We start from the raw sequence: 24,460 nt of genomic DNA, 5'->3' as shown, positions 1-24,460 counted from the left end.
AAATTCCTCAACAGAGCGGACATCATAGCCTGGTGCCAGCTTCACACACTTGCCCGAACCATACCACGACCACCTCGTCTTCCCCCGCACAGTACACTGGATGCTGGCGAACGCAATGCAAACCTATTATCGACACTCTTCCAATCCCAATGGAAATTCCCCGGCCCCCCGGGGCACCAACCACACATCCTCCACCCCACTTTGTCATCTTCGAAAGCTGCTCTGTCCAGCAAAGACCCACAAGACATGCAAAGTCTGATCGAGCGGGCTCGCAGAATAGCGACAGCCAACGGACTCCTGGAGTAAGGACCACGCCCTAAGATTTGATTTAATTTCTGGGGGCTTAACGTCCCAAAGTAACTGAGGCTATGAGGGATGCTGGCGTGAAAGCTCTGGAAATTTCGACCACCTAGGGTTCTTTAACGTGCACTGACATCGCACATTACACGGTCCTCGAGAACTTCACCTCGATCAAAATTTAGCCGCCCCGGCCGGGATCGAACCCGAGTCTTTCAAGTCAGCCGCCGAGCACCATACCACGACCGAATAGGCTGGGGGTTACTAGCATTGGTGAAGTAAAAGTTTTCCCTCCTGCTTGACTGGCGTCTTTGTTGATTATCTTTTTGTAATGCATATGATTGTTAGATGCCGGCTAAAGAGAGCTGAAAAAAGAAAACCTTAGTGCTCACCCATTTCAGACACACATTGCTGTATTTGGGCCATAGTTCCTTGCATTCCACTGGAAAGAAAGAAGCCCAGTTTTCAACTAAAATAACGTAGAATGTTTACACGATTAGAATACAGTGCAAAACATCTTACTGAATGTATGTGTGACGTTGAGGGTGAACACAGACTTTGCACCAGAGGTCGACACTTTTATATCTAGTTTAATTAAGCCTATGCCAGTAGTGCTTTGCAGCTGTGCGTATGCTTCCTTGCGGACACGTAAGAGGCGATTCTGTTCGGCTGAGAAGCACCGGATTAGTAATTTCGCACTCAAAAAGCCTATTTATCCCGACAGGTAATGTAGAAGCTCAGCCAAGTGTTTGGCATGGATGTTTCTCCACCCAGAGTCAAAGACTGCGCGGCTGGGTGTTCGGAAGCTTTCCATCGTTACGTTCCGGCTACGTCGTACATATGTATAATTTCACGACTGACTGTGTGAATCTAGGTATTTGAAAATTGTCAATCGCTTCCTCCCACCTGAATTTCTAGTTACTCTGCATTACCAGCATTATAGATGCAAGCGAAAACATCGACCACAACAAGGAAATGAGCAGAGCGGCCAGGGTGGTGTTTTTTTTTATTATGCACTATCCGTCCAAACGTGACACTATGGTTGTTTTACGCCTGCATGACATGTTCTCTACATTCAAAGGCAAAAAAATTGCCCTGCTTGTTATGAACGCTCAAATTCATATTAAAACTTGTCTATTAGTGCCTATACCTAATTTTTGCGCAAGCCTTCTATTCCTTCACCGAGTTTAGGTTATTTCTGCTTTCTAGTGCATGCTAGATTCTGTTCCTATTATGGTTCCTTTCGTCGGGTACCTTATGGGTATTGGTTACCTTCGAGATCTCTATAATTTCTATTCATCGATGGGGCAGGGGACACCCATGTCTTGGCGTTCATTAAAAAAGATCATTGCTGTTCTCAGAGAGCTCTACAGTATCGTGTCCAGCTACACTACCATCTACTTTTAGTATGCACTATGTAACAATATATTGAGATTTTAATTCATCCCTCCAACTGCAGGGTCGTCGTCCTTGTTTAAGGAAGGAATATCTCAAGATGAAAAGGGAACACCAGTTTGAAGATCTGAAAATCTTTATTCCAGCGAATAATCTCCCCTTTAGTGAAATCCAAAATTGCTCTGATTTCCATAAAAACGGTAATTGATTATTGTGCTTCTCTTTTTTACCACTTTCTCCTTCACTGAAAATCCGGTATCTTATTCGAGACTTCGCTATCCTATGGTGGCTGCATCTCACCTAGCCTACCACCTCCTCAGCCGGCATGATCCTAGGACGCGCCCACAATATAAAGTCGGTTTCAGTTTCAGTGTCGCTGCTCAAAATCTTCCAAGCCAGCTTCAGGTGCCCACATTTTAGGAAGAAGGTATTCATGGGCCCTAAACAATTTTGTTCTCAGAGCTATACTAATTAGTCCCTTCTGCTTTTTCTATAATCTATGCCATAATTCTACACTGCCTGATCCAATTTCTGTTTGTTGCATAGCTTGGCACTAACGTCGCACATCAGTAATTTCTTGCGTTTTACCGCAATGAGTGCCGATTCCAAAACTCTATAGAATATTTTAAGAAATTGGTTTTTGGGGACAGGAAATGGCGCAGTTTCTATCTCACATCTCGGTGGACACCTGAATCACGCCGTAAGGGGAGGGATAAAGGATGGACTGAAAGAATAAAGGAAGAAAGAGGTACCGCAGTGGAGGGCTCCGGAATAATTTCGACCACCTGGGAATCTTTCACGTGCAGTGACATAGCACAGCACATGGTCGCCTTAGCGTTTCGCTCCCATCGAAACGCTGCCACCGCGGTCGGGTTCGAACCCAGGTACTCCGACTGAGTACACGAGCTCTGTATCCATTAAGCCACTGCGGCGGATAAATAGAATCTTTCCAATAAGCCGTCATTGTGACTGGGTGTCACAGCGCAGGTGTGTGCAACCTTCAATTTCGACCACTTATTAAGCATAGTTAAAATAACTGCAAACTTTTGGGTAATGCAGTATAATTGCGGTATATATTTGTTGGCGAGGAATTACGCCTAGCTTTCGTCTGCTCACTAAGCCACTGTAAAATAGTAGGCGCCCGTCGTGAAGCATATGGTTCATCTGTCGTCCTAACGTCTTTAACCCTTATCACACAGGATTTATTACCTGCTATTTCCTCGATAATGTTCTAGATAATGTGCTTGCTTTAATCATTGCAGGTTGAGTTTCAAATGGTGGCCTCTCTGGACACAGCATTTCTTAGAACCCTTTGCTGCTTCATAGGACGGGGCCGACGCTTAGCCAGTTGCGCCCCACTGGCTTGTGATTGAGGGCCGAAGTTTAACTGGTGCATTTATATAGGAGGTGGTGGCCAAGATCTAAACCTGCGCCCTGAAAACTTGTTCTTGTAGAGGATGGGTTGTGGGCTCGGGTCGCCAGGATCATATCGCACCTCAGGCCTTGGTATGATATGTCATTCAAACTCGGATTTTGTTCGGCGGTGAAATATTTGATGGCACCGGGGTTCGAAGCGCATTCCTCTTCCACTCAGCGCAGCTGCTAAAGCGCCATCACTGCTGCAGAACATAACCCATCTGAACAATTTAATGCTGTTTGTAAAGCACCATTTAATGCTGTTTGTAATGTACACCATGGAGGTGAAAATAATAAAACAACACTGGACTCTCCTGCCATAATAATGTACATCTTCATCAGTTGGACAGAGTCCTCTCCATATATTTCCAATGAACCCCGTCATGTGCCAGCCGCGATCACCTTATCCCTAGAATCTTCTTATAGCCATCCGCCCACCCAATTTTCACTAGCAACCTGTTATGTTCGCCTTCTCTTGGAATCGAATCAGTTACTTTTCCATCCACAAGAAATTCTTTAGAAAGAGGACGTCAAGCTAGGGCTTCAAAAATTACAGACTGATTAGCATATTGACCGTAATCTACAAGGTATTCACTAAGGTAATTGCTAATAGAAAAAGGGCAACCTGTGACATAAATAAACGAAATGACCTCGCAGGCTTTCGTAAAGGCTACTCGATAGTCGATTATATTCACACCATAAATCAGGTGGCATAGAAATGTCACGATATAACGAACTTGTGTAAATCACCGTTGGTGACTACGAGAAAGCATTTTACGCAATTAAAATTTCAACAGTCGAGCAGGTATTATGGAATCATGCTCTTGAATTGAATTGGCGTACGTAAAATAACCGGAAGTTCATAACAGAAGCGCTGCGACAATCATCACATTAAACTTGACTAGCCACGCGGCAGGCCTTTTCAGTATCTTTCCAAAGATCGCTCTCCTGCGCCAGATGTGGCTACCTCATCCCCGAAGGCTTCTTAACCTCATCTGCATACCTAACTTCCTTCCGCCTCCTGCTATACTTGCCTTCTCTTCGTACGTAGTCCGGTACCCTTAGTGGCCATCGGTTATCTTGTCTTCGCATTACATGCTCTCCGCAAGCCCATGTCTTCTTGATTTAGACTGGGATGTCACTGAGCTGCTTTTGTTCTCTTACCTGCTCTGTCCTTTTCCTGTCTCTTAATGTTCCACTTATCATTTTCCTTTCCAATGCTAGCTGTGTTGTCCTCAATTAAAGTCGAACCCTGTCTTTGGCCTCAACGTTTCTGTCCCTAAGATGAGTCCTGGTAAGGTACAGCTGTTATGCATGATGTTCAGAAACCTTCTTTAAATGATTTTTAAAAATACCAAGAGCAGTAAAATAAAGCCAAAATTGTAAATGGGTAATGTGGCTAGGCGGGCAGAAACAGTGAGAAAAAAATGTCATCGTAGTTTGGGTGATGAACAAAATAAATTATTAACTTTTTTAACTGCAGTAAGCGTTAATGCTTATATTGAAAAATTATGTATAGTTGGGGGAGTTGGTGCCAGTAGGTATTGTAGATGGCGAAGCAGACGAAAAGCAAAGTAGAAGACTGCGCGGACGAGCGCTGACTCGTAAATAGCATTTTATTGCGAAAAGCACGCATTTTATACAACACAGTAATTTGACACTAAAAAACTAGAGCACCTGCACACAGTTCTTTCAAGAGATAAAACATTAACAACTCATCGGCCAGGTTGTACACCTCTGTCAATAACCAAGACCTCACCCGCCCCCTCCTCCTCTTTGTAACCCATGCAATCATCATGAATCATCAAGAAAATCATCTTTTATCAACAAGTAATAAGGAAGACTGGCTTACACATTGTATCAGTTTCTTGCGGATGAAATACGCTTTCATTAATTCTCTAGCTGTTTTATCCCATGTGGGAACAAAATCCTTTTGCTTGTAACCAAGGCGCGGCGTTTCTTTCCAGTCTATATATAGGCCACTTCGCATGCGGAAGGTGCGGGGTTCGATACCCTGTGCCACCGGGTGCTCACCGGTGATACAATGGGTGCAAGCTTCACTGGCCTGGTGCTTGCCTTGCACTCATCGGTGAAATGCTTAAAAAAGGGGTCTTTGACACCCCCCCCCCCTCTTGAGCGAACAAAATACCTTGTGTCATGGCACTCTCTGGCCGTGTATACGCTTGCGCCATAAAAATTCGCTATCATCACTCGTCTGCGTGTACACCTTCAGTCACTCTCTTATTCAAGCTGTTCATATTTGAATGTTCACTGCCACGATTGTGGGAAAGAGAAGAAGGAGGAGAAAAAATGCCGGCCTTTGTTTCTTAACACAAAACATTTTGTTTTACCATGGGGTAAAACCCGATAAATAATGAAAGCATATTTCGTCATGAAGAAACAGCAGCAATCTGTAAGCCAGCCTTCTTTATTAGTAGTTTATAAAGAGGTTTCCTTTCTTGATAATTCTTGATGATTGCATGGGGTACAAAAAGACGGGGTGTGCAGAACTTCGAGGTTATTGACAGGGCTTCATCAGATGGCGGATGAGTTGATAATGGTATATCTTTTGACAGTTCTGTGTGCAAGACCTCTGGATGTTTTCAGTGTCAAATACTGCTGTTCTATAAAATGTGTGCTTTTCTCAATAGAAAACTAGTGTGAGACCTCTGGATGTTTTCAGTGTCAAATACCGCTGTTCTATAAAATGTGTGCTTTTCTCAATAAAAAACTGGTTGTGAGTCAGCGCTCGTGAGTGTGTTCTTCAACTTTGTCTTGCGTCTGCATCGTGGTGTTCCGCCCACAATGAATTAATATTTAAAAGCGGATGTAGCGACATTCAAAGTCTATTCTAGTTTGAAAATTTTAATAACGCGCTTTTGTCCTGAGATGCAAACGCCTAGAATTTCCGCCCTATTCGTGTTACTTTAACAACAGATCGCGGCGCTCGGAAGGAAGCTCCTCTGTGATGTGACAGCTCTTTCGTATGGCGCTTCGACTGACAACAATGTGCAGTTACATGCGGCGGCTATAAATTTTTACTCTTGGCCAGCAGTGTGGTATCGATGCTTTTTCCCGCTTTCAAAGTCTAGAGCGGCGCCACATCTTATCACTCACCGACGAAGCAATCACTAAAAAACATTGTGGCTCAACCTATTTCATGATGGTTTAAGCGTATTTGAAAGTGCCGGCGCCGCTCAACATCCCCGATTTCGCGGCTGCATAAGCCAGGACACACTAGTCACCAAACTTGTCTTTCTGCAAAAATACAACTCCGAGTTCATCTTGGCTAGCGCCCTTATGAAAGATGGTAGGAGCAGACTGATCCTGGAGAGTCAAAGCGGAGGGCTCGAGAAGGACACGCTTGATGTTGACGAACGCTCCTTGTTCGGCAGGACTCTAATTCCAGGCTGCGTTCTGTTTCAGTAGGGCGGTTAATAGCATGCTCTCTTTGGCGAAGTCCCGAATAAAACAGCGGAAGTAGGACGCAAATATAAGGAAACTTAAGTTCCTTGGGCATGACTGAGGCCTTGGAAGCCATGAGAACCCGCCGCTTGTCAGGGTCGGGACGAATGCCATTCCGATCAACGACGTGACCTGAGTACGTCCCCTCGGCAAAACCAAACAAGGACATTTAGAGTTTTATGCGAAGCCCCGCGGCGGTAAGTGCTTCGAGAACAAGCTTGAGGAGTCGCTGATGCTCTTTAAAAGTGGCTGCGTCGGCAATCACGTCGCTTAAGTATACCAGCGCCATTGTCCACCTCATGTGGCCCAACAACAATATATAAGGCGCTGCAACGTGGCTGAGGCGTTGGAGAGACTGAAGGGCACTCATTTAAGTTTTTAGAAGTGGACGGACGAGGCCCCAAAAGCCGTTTATTTGTGTCTTCGGGTTGGAGTGGTACATGGCAGTAGCCTAAATGAAGGTCCAGGGTGGTGTAGTATTGGGACCCCTTCTGTCGGCCGGCTGTGTCCTCAAGGCAAGGCAGCGGAGAGAGGTCCAGGTAAACAACGTTTGGGCTTGAGATATTCCACGTAGAAGCGGATTGTCCCGTCATTCTTCCGCACAAGGCCGACGGGACAGGACCAGGACCTGCATGAAGGAGATATAACGCCTTCGGTAAGCATGTTGGCCAAGTGCTGCTAAATAACCCGCCGTTCGGCCGGTTCCACACGGCGAGGTTCGATGCGAATGGCTGCGACCTGCAGTGTCGATGCAGAGATGTGTCCAGGATGTACAGAGGTGTCAATGACTTGGAGAGCGAAATAACTTCGGTGCTGCTGCAGTCGGGCCTTCAGTGGAGGGGCTCCGCGGAGGCCAGGTTGGGGCAGATATTGAAGGACTCCCCTATGTAGGGCTTCTGGTGTTGCCGGAGAAAGCGCCGGAGCTGCAGGCTGAAGAGAGGACATCGGTTAGCCTGTGTCCAAAACAAGCGCCGTGCCAAGGGTTGACACTTGAGAGGTGACGGTACGATAGGATGACCCCCGAGGTTAAGTACGAGCACGTAAGCCTTCTCTTTCGTCACTGATGAATGGCTCCGAGATGAGGTCATCTCGTGGGCTGGTGCTCCACATTGGACGGGTTCGATGAGGACATCGGCTGCTCTCTGGCCGCCACCTGACCCCGTACCCAAGTTGCTGCTGCCGGTGGTAGGGTCATGTCAAAAGTCGTGGACAGTAAGCACACTTCAGACAGCCGGACGTGATGCCGAAACTTCGAGAAGGCACCGCGCAGACAGGTGGAGGCACGCTTGGTGGCCGACACCAGGGGAAGGCATGAGCCCGCACTGACGTGAAAAAACCGATGAATCCAGCCTTGGCTGCAGGGAGGTCGGTAGGCCTGCTCTCGCGGGACGCGAAGGCGACAACGACCCGTGCTTACTGGTACCAGCCGCAGCCGAGGACTCGCGGCCAAACTGGGCTGTAAGTGACCAAAAACTCGGTTAAGGTGGTCGTGCCGAAAGCACGCAAATTCACGATGACACGTCTCAGTTGATTGGAGAGGGTGCCGTTGAAATTTAAAGTCGGCCTTCAGGGCCGCAGGAAGCAAGTCGGGCACGCTGACCACGAGCGACCTGTCTAACACATTGACAGCAGCTTCCGTGTCTACAAGGGCACTCATGTGCTGGACGAGTTGAGCAACGTCTACAATTACGTAAGGCGCAACACGGGGACCAAAAATCGACGAGGGGGCGGAATGTAGAAATAGGGGCGTGAGGACTGATACTTATTCGTCCGGCAGAACTGAAACCCAGGAGTTCAGCCGGACCATCTCGTAACGGTGAAGCGACGACGCAGTCTCTAGAATAGTGGCCCCGCTGACAGCAGCGGAAGCAGGTAAGGGTCAGGCTGCTATGCCTTTATCGGACAGGAGCCGGAGTAGCGGCCGCGGCCCGATGCGCCCGCTCCGAGGAAGCCGCTGCTGACCCCCGCGCGGCTCGCAGGATCATATTTGCCTGAACGGCGAGACTCACAGCTACGCGGACCCGCGCAGACCTGGCGCTGGACCTCGGGATCTCGGATGGCCTCCACAGTGCCGATCGGGGCCATGATGGTCCGTCGTGCACACGGCACCGACCGCGGCACCAACCGCAGGACAGCTGTGGTCAGCTCCTGGTAACTCTCCCCGGGCTCCTGCCGGCGCGCACGCTGGCGCTGGTATTAGAGCCGGTGTTTCCCCGACCCCTAACGCTCGTTGAGGAGGCCCGTTTTGGCGTCGTACCGGCCAGGATCCACGCGGGGCACGTTTGGGAGCAGCTCTGCCACTCGGGCAGGTTTCTTGGCGATTAGCATGACGGCTATTGTGCTCTCGCTCCACCCAATCGCCGCTGCGATATGGTCCAGGTGGAGTAAGGCATGAAGTTGGGCTAATTGGTTTTTGTAATCAGTCATATTAAAACTGCAGGAAGAAGACAGGACAACAAGAACATTTTTCTGCGTTGCTGCCTCGTGCTCACTTCATTTTGGTTTGCATCTTTTTCTTCCATGGCAAATACCCTTATAAGCCCCCTTCTTTAACGCAATAAAACTAGTTGAAAGTCTGCGCTTTTTGTGTTCCTGCTCGTTCCTCTTGCTGTCCTGTCATCTTCGCGCCGTTCTAATATGACTGATTCGAGGTGGAGCTCGTAAGACTCCAAATGGGCAGTGCCCTCAATGGTTGGTAACTCCGCCAACCCCAGCCGGCAGACCCGATGGGATGCACCTGCGCCGTGCATCCAACGGTCGGACTACAACGCCCGCCCTACGGGCGCGGGTGTGGATGTCAACGGGATTGATTGAAGTCTCCGGGCCACCGCGGTTGAAGCCGGCCGGCACTGGAAGTGTATTCTGCGCTGCAGCGCTTCAAGCCGAGCCTCTATCATGCCCAGTCGCCAAACAAATCGCTGGAGCACTGCCTCCAGCGTCGGAGAAAGGGCCAGGACGTTGGGATGCCCCATATCATCGGCGCCGTCCGCTGCGCCCTGTGCATCGACAACTGGTGATGGGCTGCCGCTCTCGGCCGCGTGAGCCGCTTGTTCTTGAGCGCGGGTCAGCCCCATCCCGCCGCTGCTACCAAACATGTTAAGGGCTAACGGGCCCGCCTAGCAGGAATCGCCCACCGATGCAGGATCCACGGAAAAGCCCTGACCGGCGGCGGCGATCCTCTTCGATCTCTCTCCCGCTCGCACCGCGCGCCGGCTCCGTGTTTTGACTTATTCGGGCGCACCACTGTCTTGGAGGGCGTACGCCCGAACATTAATATGTATGTATGTATGTATGTATGTATGTATGTATGTATGTATGTATGTATGTATGTATGTATGTATGTATGTATGTATGTATGTATGTATGTATGTATGTATGTATGTATGTATGTATGTACAGTACTCACGGATTGAAATAGGACATTCGGAGCGCGTGGCCGTCGCTTCATGGAGCGCCGCCCGTAGACGCTCATGGAACCAAGGTGGTGCATTGTGGTATGGCGCGAGAGGGAGAACATCTACAAAGCAGAATTGTTCCTTCCAGTAGCCAATGAGCCGGCCTGTGGTTTACCACATGCCTGCGTGGCACTGCAAGGCTAGCGCTCCGAATGTCCTATTTCAATCCGTGAGTACTGTATGTATGTATTAGCATGAGTCGTTTTGGGACGTTAAACCCCTATATATATATATATATATATATATATATATATATATATATATATAAAATCACCAAAACTTGAAGAAACAAACAGGATTTCATTCACGACGTCTCGGCTGGAGGACCAGCCTTTTTCGAGTGTCCAGCCGAAACGTCGTGAATTAAATCCTGTTATGTTTCTTCAATTTTTGGTGATTTTATATTATATTGGCCAAATCAGCTGCCAGAAATCACTTTTGGCATATATATATATATATATATATATATATATATATATATATATATATATATATATATATATATATATATATATATATATTGCCACCTAGTGTTGCCAGGTGGCGCAAGCTGTCCGCGAAGACGATGAGGTTGCGATCGTGCTATCGCGGATCGGCCGCCATTTCCGTCTCCTCTTGCCGACTCCTACTGTTGAAGCGTCTCTCCGTGAGAACTCCGTGACAATTTGGTGGAGCCTGCTGGATACGAGTATCCCATGCAAGAAACCCCTCCAGGGAGCCGTGCCGCCAGCCCTGCGCCGATTGACACCCCGGTACACCGCTTCAGCCGGAGGCTGCGGGGACTTTCACCGGAGCTTGGACCACTCGCGACAGTCATGATACCAGCCACCGGTATTCTCACGCAAGCTGCCGGTGCTACACCTGCCCACTATACCTTGCAGACCCCGCGGGTTCCCAAGGCCTTCCACGGGGACCTTTTCGAAGACGTGCAGGACTGGTTCCTTGACTTCGAGCGTGTGGCTGCTTATAACCAGTGGGACGACGCCGCGAAACTAAGAAACGTCTACTTTAGCCTAGAGGATGGCGCCCGCACGTGGTTTGAGAAGCGTGAGGAAGTTCTAACTTCCTGGCGAGAGTTTCGCCGTCGCCTGCTGGAGGCCTACACCAGCGCGGATCGCCGCGAAAGAGCGGAGCGGGCAATCCAGTCCCGCGTCCAGCTACCGAACGAAAGCGTACAAATGTACGTCGAGGACATGACGCGGCTTTTCAGGAGAGCTGATCCTGCCATGCCTGAAGAGAATAAACTTCGGCACTTAATGAGAGGCGTCAAAGAGCAGCTGTTCGCAGGCCTCGTGCGCAGCCCACCATCTACAGTTGCTGCATTTCTTTCGGAAGCCACAACGATGGAGAAGATCCTGCAACAGCGTTGCGCCAGTTACGACCGGCCCGTGCATGCTGCTGCAGTCACATCATCGTTTGCCACCATCGGACAGGATCCTGATGATTTGCGGGAACTTATTCGCACAATCGTGCGTGAGGAGCTTCACAAATTTTGTAGCCCGTCGCAGCCTGCGCTCGGTTCCATCTCCGCTCTTGTACGAGAGGAGGTGCAACAGGCGTTCCGGGGCCCTGTTCCTGTGGTCGACGTACCACCTCTGCCTGGGGACTACCACCGTCCGACGTACGCCGAAGTCGCAAGGCGTCCGGCTCCCGCTTCGCCGCCACCAATTCACGCCACGCCTCAAGCCCCGCGGCCCTCTGTGCAACCGGTGCAGTACTTCGAGGATCGTCGAGCACCCCTCCGAAAGGCCGACGTTTGGCGTACACCTAACCGACGACCGCTCTGTTTTCACTGCGGAGAGCCAGGTCATCTTTATCGAAATTGTTATTACCGACGCATCGGCATCCAAGGCTTCCGCACCGACTCACCGAGACCCCGTCAAGGTGAACGACCCCCTGAAATTGAAGAATTCCTTGCGGACCAGCGCAATCCATCCCGAGTGCAGCGGCAGTCGCGCTCACCCTCACCGAGGCGCTCTTCCCCGACACCTCCCGGCTTCTCGCGAGCGGCACCGGGCCGATCGCCAAGTCCTCGTCGGGAAAACTGAAACCAGCGACCTTCGGGGGCGAGGTCGCTGGGGGCGCTGTGCTGAAGACCTCCCGTCGTCGCCGCTACAATCCGACAAAAACCCGCCGACGCCATCACCAGAGTTAAAAAACCGCGTTTCTTTAGAAATACCCGTTCTTATCGATGGTCGCAGAGTAAGCGCATTAGTTGATACCGGGGCCGATTATTCGATCTTAAGTGGACAACTGGCGACCATTCTGAAAAAAGTGATTACCCCTTGGCCTGGCGCGCACCTTCGAACTGCCGGCGGTCATCTGGTTACGCCCAAGGGTATGTGCACTGCTCGCGTTCAGATCAGCAAGTCCACGTTCGTCGTCAGCTGCATCGTCCTGGGCGAGTGTTCTCGGGACCTAATCCTCGGCATCGACTTTCTGCGGGAGTATGGAGCAATTATCGATCTGCGCAACCGAATCGTCATGTTTTCCACAGAGCAAGCCGCCGAACTCGACAACTCCTGCCAACGCAGTGCCGCACTTCGCGTTTTCGCCGACAGCGTCACACTTCCGCCCCGTAGCAGTGTTTTGATTGAAGTCGCCTGTGCTGAGTTGCACGACGCTGAAGCAGTCGCCGAGGCTAATCATTCGCTCCTCCTGACTCAAGGCATCTGCGCCGCTCGAAGCTTACTAACAATTCGCGCTGGCCGGTCTGCGATCCTTGTTACAAATTTTTCTCCAGAGCACCGGCACCTTTTCTCTGGAACTGCGATCGCTACCGCTGAAGCGGTTGTGGATGTTCCGGTCTGCTTTGCGTTCGCGGCAGCGGCCCCTGACGACCAATCATCGCGCGCCACTGACGACCAATCTGTTCCGAATGTCGACATCAACTGCAACCTCCCCGAAGGAAAGCGCCTGGCCTTAGAGCACTTGCTATTGGAGTATAAACAGTGTTTCGCTTCTTCGTCGAAAGTTCGTCAAACGCCCCTAACGCAACACCGGATCATTACGTATGACGACGCTCGCCCTATCCGCCAGCAGCCTTATCGTGTTTCCGCCAAAGAACGGGAAGTAATCCAAAAGCAAGTTCAGGAGATGATTGACGACGGTGTAGTTCAACCTTCCCAAAGCCCGTGGTCTTCGCCTGTTGTCCTTGTTAAAAAGAAGGATGGAACACTTCGATTCTGCGTGGACTACCGTAAATTAAACAATGTGACTAAATAGGACGTCTACCCGTTGCCCCGCATTGATGACTCCCTGGACAGATTACGGCGTGCTAATTACTTTTCATCCATTGACCTGAAGAGCGGTTATTGGCAAATTGAAGTGGACGAACGGGACCGCGAAAAAACTGCCTTCGTTACACCAGATGGCATCTATGAATTCAAAGTGCTGCCTTTTGGCTTGTGCTCTGCGCCAGCGACGTTTCAACGGATGATGGACACTGTCCTCACCGGCCTCAAGTGGCAAAGTTGTCTTGTATACCTGGACGACGTTGTCGTTTTTTCAGAAACTTTTGAACAGCATCTCGTGCGCCTGCGAACTGTCCTCAGAGCCCTCCATTCCGCTGACCTTACGCTGAAGCCCCAGAAGTGCCACTTCGGTTACACCGAGCTCAGGTTCCTCGGTCACGTTGTGAGCGCCGACGGAGTTCGACCCGACCCCGACAAGACAGCCGCCGTCGCCAATTTTCCTACTCCGACTGACAAGAAAGCTGTCCAGCGTTTTCTGGGTCTCTGTGCATATTACCGACGGTTTATTGCGGACTTCGCAAAGATTGCAGAGCCGTTGACGCGCCTCACCAGGAGCAACACCTCCTTCGTTTGGACAATAAACCAAGAGACGGCTTTCTCTTCGCTCCGCCAACGCCTTCAGACATCTCCCGTTCTTGCACACTTCGACGAAGAGGCCGACACCGAGATCCACACCGACGCCAGCAATATCGGTCTTGGAGCTGTCCTTGTCCAACACCAAGAGGGCATTGAGAGAGTTATAGCCTATGCTAGCCGTACTCTCTCCCGCGCCGAACGCAATTACTCTACGTCAGAGAAGGAATGCCTTGCTGTCGTATGGGCCACCATGAAATTTCGCCCTCACCTTGACGGCCGCGCATTCAAAGTCGTAACCGAACACCACTGCCTATGCTGGCTGGCTAATTTGCGAGACCCGTCTGGACGATTGGCCCGCTGGAGTTTACGGCTCCAAGAATTCGACATTACCATCGTATATAAGTCGGGCCGTAAACACGAAGACGCCGACACGCTGTCGCGTGCACCACTCGACTCTTCCGGTCCCGAAATCGACGACGACAGCGGTTTCCTCGGTATACTTAATGCATCGGACATAATAGCCCGGCAGCGGGCTGACACGGACCTCCGACCACTGATTGACAACCTTGAAGGTCACGCCATGCCTCTACCACGACACTTCGCTCGACGTCTCGGCTCTTTCTGTTTGCGCGAAGGTATCTTATACAAGAAGAACTCGACAGGCCAAGAAAGAGCTTACCTTCTGGTACTTCCGGCCGATCTTCGCGCCGACATTTTATTGGCATGCCACGACGAGCCCACTTCAGGCCATCTGGGTTTTTCCCGGACGCTCGCCAGGATACGCAACATGTACTACTGGCCCGGACTCTCGGACGATGTCCAAAGGTACGTAAAAAGCTGCCGTGAATGCCAGCGCCGGAAGACGCCACCGCTTAAGCCGGCGGGTTTTCTCAAGCCCGTTACTACACCCCGCTCTCCGTTCGATCAAATAGGAATGGACCTTCTCGGTCCTTTTCCGTTGTCACTCTCAGGAAACAAGTGGATCATAGTCGCTACTTACTATTTGACTCGCTACGCCGAGACCAAGGCGATACCCTGTGCCACAGCTTCAGAGGTCGCCGACTTTTTCATGCAAAACATCGTCTTGCGGCACGGAGCCCCTTCGTGCGTTATTACAGAGGCACAGCGTTTACAGCGCAGCTAATCGACCATATATTTACGTTGAGCTGCACTAGCCATCGCAAGACTACAGCTTATCATCCGCAGAGCAATGGGCTAACCGAACGCTTAAACAAGACCATTGCGGACATGCTGTCAATGTACGTAGACGTTCAGCACAAAACTTGGGATGAGGTGCTACCGTACGTCACATTTGCGTACAACACGGCCCTCCAGGAGACTACACGCTTTACTCCCTTTCGTCTTGTATATGGACGTGAAGTCCAGAGCATGCTTGACGCGATGCTACCATGCCTCGATGACGACCAACTCCCACCCGATGTTCATGAAATTGCCCAACGCGCTGAAGAAGCCCGTCAGCTTGCCCGCGTACACATCGGCCAGCAGCAGGGCACTGATGCGCGCCGTTACAACCTTCGACACCGACAGGTCGACTACAATCCCGGTGAACAAGTTTGGGTGTGGACACCTGTCCGCCGCCAGGGCTTGTCCGAGAAACTACTCTGCCGGTACTTTGGCCCCTACAAAGTGCTACGGCGTATCAGTGATGTTACCTATGAAGTGGTTCGCGACGGTGCCGCGCAACCGAGACGTCGACAGCCCAACAGCTCTGACATTGTGCACGTTGTGCGGCTTAAGCCGTACTATGCCCGATAACGGCTTGGCGGCCCTCCGTTGTGACTCTGTGTGTGCTCCGTTTTCCTCGAGTTCTTCTCTGTTTCCCTTCTGAAGCTTAGCGCGCCTACGCTGCTGGCGGCACCACTGCGATGCCCTTCTTTTTCGGAGGGGGGAATAATGCCACCTAGTGTTGCCAGGTGGCGCAAGCTGTCCGCGAAGACGATGAGGTTGCGATCGTGCTATCGCGGATCGGCCGCCATTTCCGTCTCCTCTTGCCGACTCCAGCTGTTGAAGCGTCTCTCCGTGAGAACTCCGTGACAATATATATATATATATATATATATATATATATATATATATATATATATATATATATATATATATATATATATATATATATATATATATATATATATATATATATATATATATATATATATATCTATTAAGAAAGCCAACAGTCACGGAAACCAAGGAGCATAGGGGAATGTTTTTTTATTATTTTTTATTTGTAATGCCAATCAATCGGTTTAAAGAAAATTACTTATAAACCAGCAGAAAAGACAACCATGTCGCCGGTGGGACCCGAACCCACGACCTCCGAATATCGCGTCCGGTGCTCTTACCAACTGAGCTACGGCGACGGCTGTCCAATCTGCTGCTTTCGTGGGTATTTATGTTTTTGCGTGTAAGCGAACCTTGAGAGTGTTCACCAGCGCCACCCTCGTCCATAGCGGTGGACGTAGCACGTCCTCTAATACTGCAAGTGTGACGTAGAACGTCATCTAATGGCGAGGGCAGAAACTGTGCGAGAGCCCTCTTATGCTACCTATTGCATCAAGACTGCCAGAACCGAGACCCCCGTTAAGCTATTAGCAAACAAATGAAATGAGGGGCTCGTTTGACAAACATATTAAAGAAAACAACAATCACCGAAAACCCAGGTGTACCTGGGTTTTCGGTGATTCATGTTTTCCTTAGTATATATATATATAGATATATATATACGAGCAATCCGAAGGACAACCTCCGCAGAAGAGACGTAAAACTACGGTGGTCCCTAAGTCGCCCTAGCGCGCAAGCGAGAGTGAACCATCTTCCTTCTCTAGGAATGCATGCGCTTCTACATCTTTTATAGTGGCGCGTATCACTGCCCCGTCTTCTCCAGCATCGCCACGATGCGGCTAGGAGGAAAATGTCAGCGAAAACACAGCTGCAGCGAACGGCTGTTCAGTCAGGTAGTCTGTAGTGGTAAGGCTTCATGCGAACAATGTGCACGACTTCAGTACGGTGCGACCGGCACGATGAACAAGCCGCTTGGGCGGGAGTGACTGCATGCGTAACATCACTGATGCGGCGCACTACTTCGTAAGGGCCGAAGTATCTGCGCAGCAGCTTCTCAGAGAGGCCACGGCGACGAAGAGGTGTCCAAACCCACACCAAATCGCCAGGCGCGTAACTGACGAAGCGGCGTCCGAGGTTGTACTTAGCGGCGTCAGCCTCCTGTTGACGGTTAATTCGCAGGCATGCCAATTGCCGCGCTTCCTCATTACGATGAACACAGGTGTTTGCGTGTCGAGGTCTGCGTCAGAGTCACAGTAGGGGTCTACAGGCAACATAGCATCCAACGGAGTGGTCACTTGCCGACCCAAGAGAAGCTGAAAGGGGGTCAGTCGGCCTGTCTCCTGCAGGGCGGTGTTGTACGAAAACGTTACGTACAGCATAATTATGTCCCGAGTTCGATTCTCGACGTCAACATACATAGAAAGCATGTCGACTAGTGTGCGGCTCAGTCGCTCTTCCAACCTGTTTGTCTGTGGGTGATAGGCCGTAGCACGTCGATGGCTGGTGTGCGTCAGAGTCATCACGGACTGGGTTAAGCGGGCAGTGAAAGCAGTTCCGTGGTCAGTAACAACTACGGCGGGGACTCCATGACACAGGACAATGTTGTGGACGAAGAACTGCGCCAGTTGAGCAGCAGTGCCTTTGACAAGGGACGTGGTCTCAGTGTACCGTCTCAGGTTGTCGGTGGCAACGACGATCCAACGCTTTCATGAAGAAGTCTTCGGAAAAGGGCTAAGGAGGTCCATGCCCACTTGGTGAAAAGGGGTCTTCGGTGCATCGACGGGGCGAAGAAATCCGGCTGGTTTCAACGTAGGAGAGTTCTGACGTTGGCAGTCACGGCATGATTTTACGTAGCCCGCACCGATGAGAATAACCTGGGACAATAATACTTTTGTTTAATCCGCCCAAGTGCACGACTTGCTCTGAGATGGCCGGCGGAGGGTGCATCATGACGGGCACTCAAAATCTCTGGCCGCAACTGCGATGATACTACAAGCAGGAACGCTTCTTTGTTGCTGGCAAAGTTGCGCTAGTAGAGAACTCCAGATTAGATTATAAAGAGAAGGAGTGGAGCCCGCGACGAAACACGTGCGGGATGCGAGCGTCGACGCCTTCGAGGTAATCGATTAGCGGCGCGAACTACGAGTCCGCCCGCTGAAGCTGCGCCATTTGGGTGGTACTTACAGCGCCCAGGAAAGGAAAATCATCGGCGGGTTCTTCGGGACCGATTGTGATAGGCTCACGACAAAAAATCCGCATCCTGATGCTTAGGGCCCGACTTGTAGACGACTGTTAAGTCGTATTCTTGCCAGCGTAAGCTCCATCTAGCCAAGTGTCCTGAGGAGTCTTTGAGGCTCGCAAGCCAGCATAAGGAGTGGTGGTCGCTACCACACAGGACGGTGGCCCATAGATGTATGGTCGGAACTTGCTGGTGGTCCATATCTCTGCAAGGCACTCTTTCTCTGTATTAGAATAATTGGTCTCGGAGCGCGTAAGTGTTCGAATGGCATAACTGGTGACCCGTTCGGCACCGTCTTGCCACTGGATCAGTAACGCACCAAGGCAAAAATTGCTGGCATCAGTGCGGATGTCCATTGCAGCGTGTTCATCGAAATGGGCGAATATTGGAGTACAATGTAGACGGCTGCGAACCTCGACAAATGCAGCCTCTTGGACGCTTCCCCACTTAAAGGGCACCTTGATTTCGGAGACTGTTGGCTTCCTTCATATGTTTGTCAAACGAGCCCCTCATTTTCTTTGCCTTCTCTGCTGATAGCTTAACGAGGGTCTGGGTTCTGGCACTCTTGGTACAATAGGTAGCGTAAAAAGGGTTGTCGCACAGTTTCCGCCCTCGCCGTTAGATGACGTTCCACGTCACACTCGCCGTAATACAGGACGTGCTACGTCCACCGCTATGGACGAGGGGGGCGCTGGTGAACACTCTCATGGTCCGCTTACACGCAATAAACATAAATACCCACGAGAGCAGCCGATTGGACAGTCGTCGCTGCAGCTCAGTTGGTGGAGCACCGAACGCAATATTCGGAGGTCGTGGGTTCAGATCGCACCGGCAGCATGGTTGTTTTTTCTGCTGCTCTATAACCGATTTTTTTAAGCCACAGATTAATCGAAGTAGTATTCTCTCATCGATAAGCAATACAAATTTAAAAAAGTACAAATTGGAACATTTCCTAAGCGCCTTTGTTTCGTTCACTGTTGGCTTCCTTCACACACACACACACACACACACACACACACACACACACACACACACACACACACACACACACACACACACACACACACACACACACACACACACACACACACACACACACACACACACACACACACACGCACGCACACACACACACACACACACACACACGCACGCACGCACGCCGCCGCGGTGGCTGAGTGGTTACGGCGCTCGGCTGCCGGCCCTAAAGACGCGGGTTCGATCCCGGCCGCGGCGGTCGAATTTCGATGGAGGCGAAATTCTAGAGGCCCGTGTACTGTGCGATGTCAGTGCACGTTAAAGAACCCCGGGTGGTCGAAATTTCCGGAGCCCTTCATCGTCATCGTGTACCTTCGTCTTTGGAAAAGTAGCTACTATGCTTGCGAGTCGATTTGCACTCTCGCGTTAGCTCGATCATCCGAGAGAAAGTGCATGGTTACACCTTACCACCAGTGGAATCCCATCTGCACCGGCCTCCGACCTCAGCATTGCGTGATCTCATCAAGGACGAGCTCGCGTCAGTCACTGGCCCTGCGGCACCCAAACCACCTGTATCTCTTTGGGTGCTCATATATGCACAGGTTGCTGCGTCTCCTGCAGCTCCCGTCTGTCCCTCACATCCGCCGCCAGTCCAGCAGACTGTCCCCTCCTTATCCCAGCGACCCAATATGTATTCAGAAGTTTCGCGCTTTCCCCCGCCTCGTCCAGTCTGCTACTACGGGGAATTCGTGGACATATTTCCCGTGCTTGTCGTCGGCATCAGCGCCACGTGCGTCACCAGTTCGGTCACTTCTGCAAAGATGGAACCTACTCATCGTATGGTTACCGCTTTACGTTTGCCGCTAAGGCGCCTCATCACGACGACACGCACTGGTCGTATCCTTACCGCCCAACGTTTCTCCCCAATGATCCTCCCCGTTTCTCTTCTCCGTCGACCACTCCCGACCGCTCGTCGAACGATCCGCTCGTAGCGCGCCGCTCCCCGGCACAGTTCCGCAGCTCCAGATCGCCTCTAAGTTAGCCTTTCAGACCCCTGGCCACCACATGGAAAATTAAATTGTGTAGTATCCGGCGGTAAAGCTGCACCACCCACCTGGCCGGCCGCCCACCCACCCTTCAATTCCTCTCCTCCCCCGTCGAACATGTTAACCGTTGGTGTTGGAAAGCAGTATTGTAGAAGCATTGATTGATTCCGGTGCCACTGTTTCCTTCGTCAGTTCTGCTTTGTGTGTCCATCATCGTAAAGTAGGCACTCCTTACTGCGGTCTTTCTCTCTGTTATGCTAATGATGAATCAAAGCATCCTTCCGGACTGTGTAAAGCACGCATTACTATCGACGGCATCTTGCACCACATCGAGTTCGCTGTACTTTCCTCCTGTGCTCGCCCCCTCATCCGCGGCTGGGATTTCCTCCACTCCGCGAAAGATGTCATTACATGTTGCCTTTCTACTCTGCAAGTTGCTGAATTCGACCTTTCTGACACTCCTGGAGTGCCTTCTGATCACTTGACTGCCACCGCTCACCGTGTACTTTATCCCGCCTCCGAAGATGTCCTTTCCGTTGCTTCCGGCCACGTAAATGCTGGGGACGTTTTGCTCACACCCAGCCCCCGTCTTCTCTCCACGGGTATTCTTCTCTTCGCATCCCTTCATCGCTTCGCCAATGGTTCTGCCCTTCAACCTGCCTTCAATACTACGTCGGAGCCCATTCTTCTGCGAGCAGGCACTGCACTCGCTTCTGTGGCTACCGTTCAACCTGGCACCATTCTTTCCTCGCCCCCATCAAGCTTCGCCATTTCGTCCCATGCTTCTTCCCCTGCACATTTTTACGCTACTATCAGCACCGATTTCACACCTGCTCAAAATGCAGAAATGCTTGCCGTCTTCACCAAGCATGCCGCTTCTTTTAATACCCAAACAAACGCTTTGGGCCAAACCTCCGCAGCTACTCATCAAAGCTACACTGACGGTTCGCGTATCATTCGCCGCCGCCCGTATCGCGTGTCTTCTAGTGAACGCAAAATCATTCAAGATAATCTAACCCACATGCTCAATCGCCACATCATACGCACTTTTTCAAGTCATTGGCCCTCACCAGTTGTGGTGGTACAAAATAAGAATGGTTCATTACGCTTTTTTGTCGACTACCACGCCCTGTATAAGATCACTCGAAATGATGTTTATCTACTTCCTAGGATGGACGACGCCTTTGACTGTCTCCATGGTTCTCAATTTTTCTCTAGTCTCGACTTAAGATCCGGCTACTGGCAAATCCCCATGCATGAAGAGGACAAACAGAAGACATCTTTCGCCACACCAGATGGCTTATACGAATTTACGTTATGCCGTTCTGCCTATGCATTGCTCCGCGCACGTTCAAACGCATGACTGACACCGTACTGCGCGAGCTGAAATGAAAAACTTGTCTCTGCAACCAGGACGACATCGTAATTTTCTCCTGGGGTTTTTCTGAGCACCTTGCAGGCCTCGATGATGTTCTAAGTGCTCTTTCCGCGGCCGGGCTTCAGTTAAACAGAAATAAATGTTTGTTTGCTTCCATTTCTATCAAAGTTTTCGGACACGTCTTTAGTCGGAACAGTATAAAATCTGCTCCTGATAAAGTTGCGGCAGTTCTGTACTTCCCCCGCCCATCACGGATTACAGAAATGCGCAGTTTGCTAGGCCTGGCTTCATACTTTTGTCGCTTCATCCGAAGTTTCGCCTCTGTCGCCGCTTACTTGCATACGCTTCTAAGCGCCAGCACACCCTTCGTTTGGTCTAAGGCCTGCGAAGCCACCTTTATGGCTCTAAAGCAAACTCTCACATCTGATCCGATACTGGCCTATTTTGATGACGACGCCTCAACGATGTTACACAATGACGCCAGTGGACACGGCATTGGTGCAGTTCATTTGCAGCGCCAGCACACGCCGACGGAGCGTGTGATTGCTTACGCAAGTTGTACCTTGGCTGCAGCGGAACAGAACTACACAATCACTGAGCAAAATTGTCTCGCCGTTCTCTGGGCCGTTCAGAAATTTCTCCCCTGTTTGTACGGCCATCATGCGCTGTGCTGGTTGTCGTCACAGAACTTGTCTGGGCGCCTCGGAAGCTGGATTCTCAGCCTGCAAGAGTATGATTTCACAGTAATGTAAAAAATCTGGAAGAAAAACACAAAGATGGTGATGCGCTCTCTCGTTGCCCCCTCCCCTCGACACACTCTCCGTGCTCTCTTCCTGCTGCTTCATCGCTCCAAACTGCTAATTCAATGGCTACCGAAAGCCTTACCAGCCTCAGCCATGGATTTCATGCCCGCTCCCGCTCTCGGTGATCTCGCCTCAGCACAGCGGCCTCATCACACTTACTGTCGGACTTTCATCGATCGCCTGAGTGGTGCTACGTGGCCTCCAAATGCCCGCCTCCGTCGCCAACTTAACTGTTTCAAGCTGGTCGATGGCACTCTTCTCTGGAACAATCATGGCTCCCTGAGTCACTCCTGGGTACCTGTCATTCCCCGTTCTCTTCGCCGTGAAGTTTTGCAGGCGCATCTTGACGACTAAATAGCCGGCCACTTGAGATTCGCGAAAACTTATGACCGCATCAAACGCCGTTTCTTTTGGCCTGGCCTCTCAACCTCTGTCGCAAAATACATTGCGTCTTGCGTCTCTTGCCAACGCCGCGCACGCTCCACGTCTCTTCCTTCGGGCCTTCTACAACCTCTTCCCTGTCGGTCCTTTCTCACCATTCGAATGCGTTGGCATTGAACTCTACGGTCCCTTACCACTAACGCCATCGGGCAACCGTTGGATCGTCACCGTCATCGACCACTTCATCAGGTACGCTGAAGCGGCCCTCGTTCGGTCGGGCTCTGCCTCCGAGATCATCCATTACTTCCTCAACGCCCTGCTTCTGCGCCATGGAGCCCCTCGTGTCCTTATCAGTGACCGCGACAAGTCCTTCCTCTCCAGCGTCCTCGCCGAAGTTCACTGCTACAGAACCGTCCATAAAACATCTTCAGCTTATCACCCCCAGGCCAATATGGGCTCTCCGAACGATTTCATCGCACCCTATCAGATATGCTGTTCACGTATATCCACCCAGACCTCACCAACAGCGACTCCAAGCTCTCCTTCGTCACTTTTTCCCACAATACTGCCGCGCAACGAACAACGAGCTTCTGCCCGTTTTTTCTTGTGTATGGTCGCCCACCTACCTTCACTCCCGAAGCATTTCTTCTCTGCCCCTACACCCTCATCCGGACTCTCCTATGACGAATTTCCTTCCCGTCTTGGCTACTGCCGCACGATTGCCCGCCTGAACACTGACGCCTGCCAAGGTTCCCGGAAAAGCCACTATGACTTCAACCACTGTGCAGTGTGCTTCTTCCCTGGTGATGAAGTGTTGCTGTGGACTCCAGTGCCCACACCAAGCTTGTGCGAAAAATTCCTCACTCGCTCTGTTGGTCCGTACACTGTACTCGAACAAACGTTCCCCGTGAACTATCGCGTTGCCCCTGCCCGTGCTGTCAATAACCGTCTTTGTCGCGGTGTTGAGATTGTTCATTTTGCGCGCTTTAATCCCTGCGCCCGTCGCCCTACTTCGATCTGACGTGCGCCCGTCCCGCCGCGTTCGTCCGTGGTGAAAGAAAGTGTAAGGACAGTGCGCGCACTTCGTCTTCATCTGTAAATATTCATCGTCATTGTGCATCTTCATCTTCAGAGGAGTGGCCGCCATAGTAGAGAGTGCCAATAAAGCCCGCTCCGTCCACAGTCTCACAATATATATATATATATATATATATATATATATATATATATATATATATATATATATATATATATATATATATATATATATATATATATATATATATATATATATATATTTCTGTGAAAACATGAGGTACTTGACTGCTTAAAATAATATAACTCGAAGTATACGCTTCATTTAAGGAAACATTTTTATTTGACTCGACGTTTCGATCGGAGGACCGATCTTTTTCAAGAGTGCCCATTAAGTGCATGGGCGCGTGTTCTTATAGCATGGGACTTGACACACAGAAGGCTTAAAAAGAAAAGAAATAAAGAAAAGTAAAGAAAAGAAAAAAGGGGGGAAGGGGCGGCCGGGAGAACGGAACACAACTGACACCGATGGCATATTAGGGAAGCAAAGGTGCCGCGTCGCGCACCCGTGAACTCACTGCACACACACACACACACGCACACACGAAGCGAAAGAGGGAGGCCGAGCTGGGTGCGCACGCGGCTACTGCGACAAGAAAA

General features: G+C 50.5%; 1 protein-coding gene and 1 non-coding gene across 2 annotated transcripts in view; both read right to left on the bottom strand.

Annotated features, from left to right (window-relative positions):
• Positions 1-24,460, bottom strand: part of LOC144123083 (uncharacterized) — a 155,994-nt gene that overhangs the window by 58,710 nt on the left and 72,824 nt on the right. Inside the window, exon 3 of the mRNA XM_077655985.1 lies at positions 690-739. Coding sequence (XP_077512111.1) covers positions 690-739 — 50 coding nt within the window. The remainder of the gene's footprint in view (positions 1-689; positions 740-24,460) is intronic.
• TRNAS-CGA (transfer RNA serine (anticodon CGA)) lies at positions 16,166-16,239 on the bottom strand. The gene has a single exon. It is a non-coding gene; the product is annotated as a tRNA-Ser (tRNA).

Source organism: Amblyomma americanum, chromosome 3 (assembly GCF_052857255.1).
Source record: "Amblyomma americanum isolate KBUSLIRL-KWMA chromosome 3, ASM5285725v1, whole genome shotgun sequence".
In the NCBI taxonomy this organism is placed as follows: domain Eukaryota; kingdom Metazoa; phylum Arthropoda; class Arachnida; order Ixodida; family Ixodidae; genus Amblyomma; species Amblyomma americanum.
The sequence above is the reverse complement of the archived record's forward strand: the minus strand, read 5'-3'. Positions and strand labels throughout refer to the sequence as shown.